This window comes from Trichinella spiralis (assembly GCF_000181795.1).
Source record: "Trichinella spiralis strain ISS 195 chromosome Unknown Scfld27, whole genome shotgun sequence".
NCBI classification, from domain to species: Eukaryota; Metazoa; Nematoda; class Enoplea; order Trichinellida; family Trichinellidae; genus Trichinella; species Trichinella spiralis.
The window spans coordinates 1118-2951 of NW_003526966.1; the positions used below are offsets into that span (position 1 = coordinate 1118).

The following is a 1834-nucleotide window of genomic DNA, read 5'->3' on the forward strand; positions in this document are numbered from 1 at the left end:
AAACGTCAAATCAAACAAAAAAGCATTATGGTTTGACATTTAAAAATTGAAGGTAAAAAATGTATCAGTACAAATGTAAATAGCGCAAGAATAAATAAGTCGAATATAGTACAACTGAAAATTATTTTTTGTTGCAGAGATACAAATAATTTATACAAAGATAATTATGCAGATATCATGAGGTAATATAGTTAGAAGATGTGTAATCGCATGAAAATAATTCTTCATGATTACGTACATCTTCTCACTGTTCACATAGCAAATTTGCATTTGTTAATTTTTCCAGATTCCTGAGTAACATTAATTTATATCTATTCGCATGTAATTCGAAATGTATTCGCGTTTTAATGTTAAATGAATAACTTTTCCACTACCAGAAATGAGGTCTCATAAACAACACGAGCGGTCAAATCGATTGTTGAAAAAAAGGCAATTTAATTAAAAAATAAAACTGAAAAAAATATTTTTAAATTAAAACTTTTACATAATCGACTTGAAGAGCATCTATTTAAGCACAACAACAATTACAATGTATGAACTTTTTTTTAAATTGTTCTTTCATCATTGCAAAAATCTATTAAATTAACAAACTGCGTCATGTGAAAATGTTGTTACTTTTTCTAAAACAATATTAAGATGTAAAACGTTTTTCGTAGTAAATTGTACTTCAAAAAATTGCAACTTATTTTAAAATGTAATTGTTAAATTCTGAATAGTGGGCATTTCTCGACAGACAAGATGGCCGAGCGGTCTAAGGCGCTGCGTTCAGGTCGCAGTCCACTCCTGTGGGCGTGGGTTCGAATCCCACTCTTGTCAAGACATTTTCACAACTTTGATAGCTAATAATTTTTATGATTCTGTGATCACCGGCTACTATGTACAATTTTATTAAACAAGCTCCATTTATTGCAACTGTATATTTATATGAAATGGAGCTGCTTGTATGAAACTTTTCTTACATAAAATTCATAAATATTTGATTAACATTTAGTGAAAATTATTATAATTTTGTTGAATTTTATGAAATACATATTTTTTTATAATTTTATAATTTTTTTACCATAATATTTACAATGTGTAGTAATACTTATAAACCTGTAAATTGTTAATATTTACAGTAAGGAACTTCATATGCGTGTTATTTGAAAAGGTTTACATTATATTTTGGAACTAAAGATTTGTGAGGTGATTCAGTTAATGTTATTCTGAAATTATAAATTATTTTATAGTATAAGTTATTCCGTTATGATGATACAGTTTCCATCGTAAGTGTTTGTGGATGCCGCTTATATTGCAAGACAAGTCAGATATAACGGTTATATAAAGTTCAATACATTCGTATGTTTTATAATCCTTTCCTACCTAATATTAGTGCAATGTCTAACGGTGATAAGTACGTAATGCATGGATGTTTTGCATCATTTTAATACCCCAGAATGGAGGGGTATTTATCAAATTTCAATGTTTAATTCGCAAAACTATTTCAGCCAGGCAAAACATTGTATTGCCAGAATTAACCTTGGGGTAAAATGTCACCGTATTCAGCCGAAAAGTGAAAAAAGTAGATTAAAAATTTTCATTAAAGAAGTCGTTCTATATGAGTATATCTCGATTGATTCTTGGATTACTCGAGATCATCAATAGAATCGATATTGAACCCACGTCCAAGCTGAGGCTCTCGTTTGTAATAATTGGTTGTCGATGTTCCTCGATCGAAGCTGAAAAGATCATCATCAAAGAAATTTTTAAATATCATTGTATCCTGTTAATTGAACGAAAAACTTTGCGGAGCCAATATACTCACATATAAAATCTAAGATCAAAGGAATCCACC

General features: G+C 29.3%; 1 protein-coding gene and 1 non-coding gene across 2 annotated transcripts; one reads left to right on the plus strand and one right to left on the minus strand.

Annotated features, from left to right (window-relative positions):
- The first annotated feature begins 732 nt into the window (after positions 1-732).
- Positions 733-816, plus strand: Tsp_14001. Its single transcript has one exon. It is a non-coding gene; the product is annotated as a tRNA-Leu (tRNA).
- Positions 817-1068: 252 nt separating this feature from the next.
- On the minus strand, positions 1069-1718 carry Tsp_14002 (FK506-binding protein 4; the record flags this gene model as incomplete). The annotated part of the gene is made up of 3 exons (XM_003371088.1): positions 1069-1095; positions 1157-1205; positions 1629-1718. Coding segments are annotated over 3 exons (166 nt in total), but the record flags the coding sequence as incomplete, so codon positions are not given.
- Positions 1719-1834: the final 116 nt, after the last annotated feature.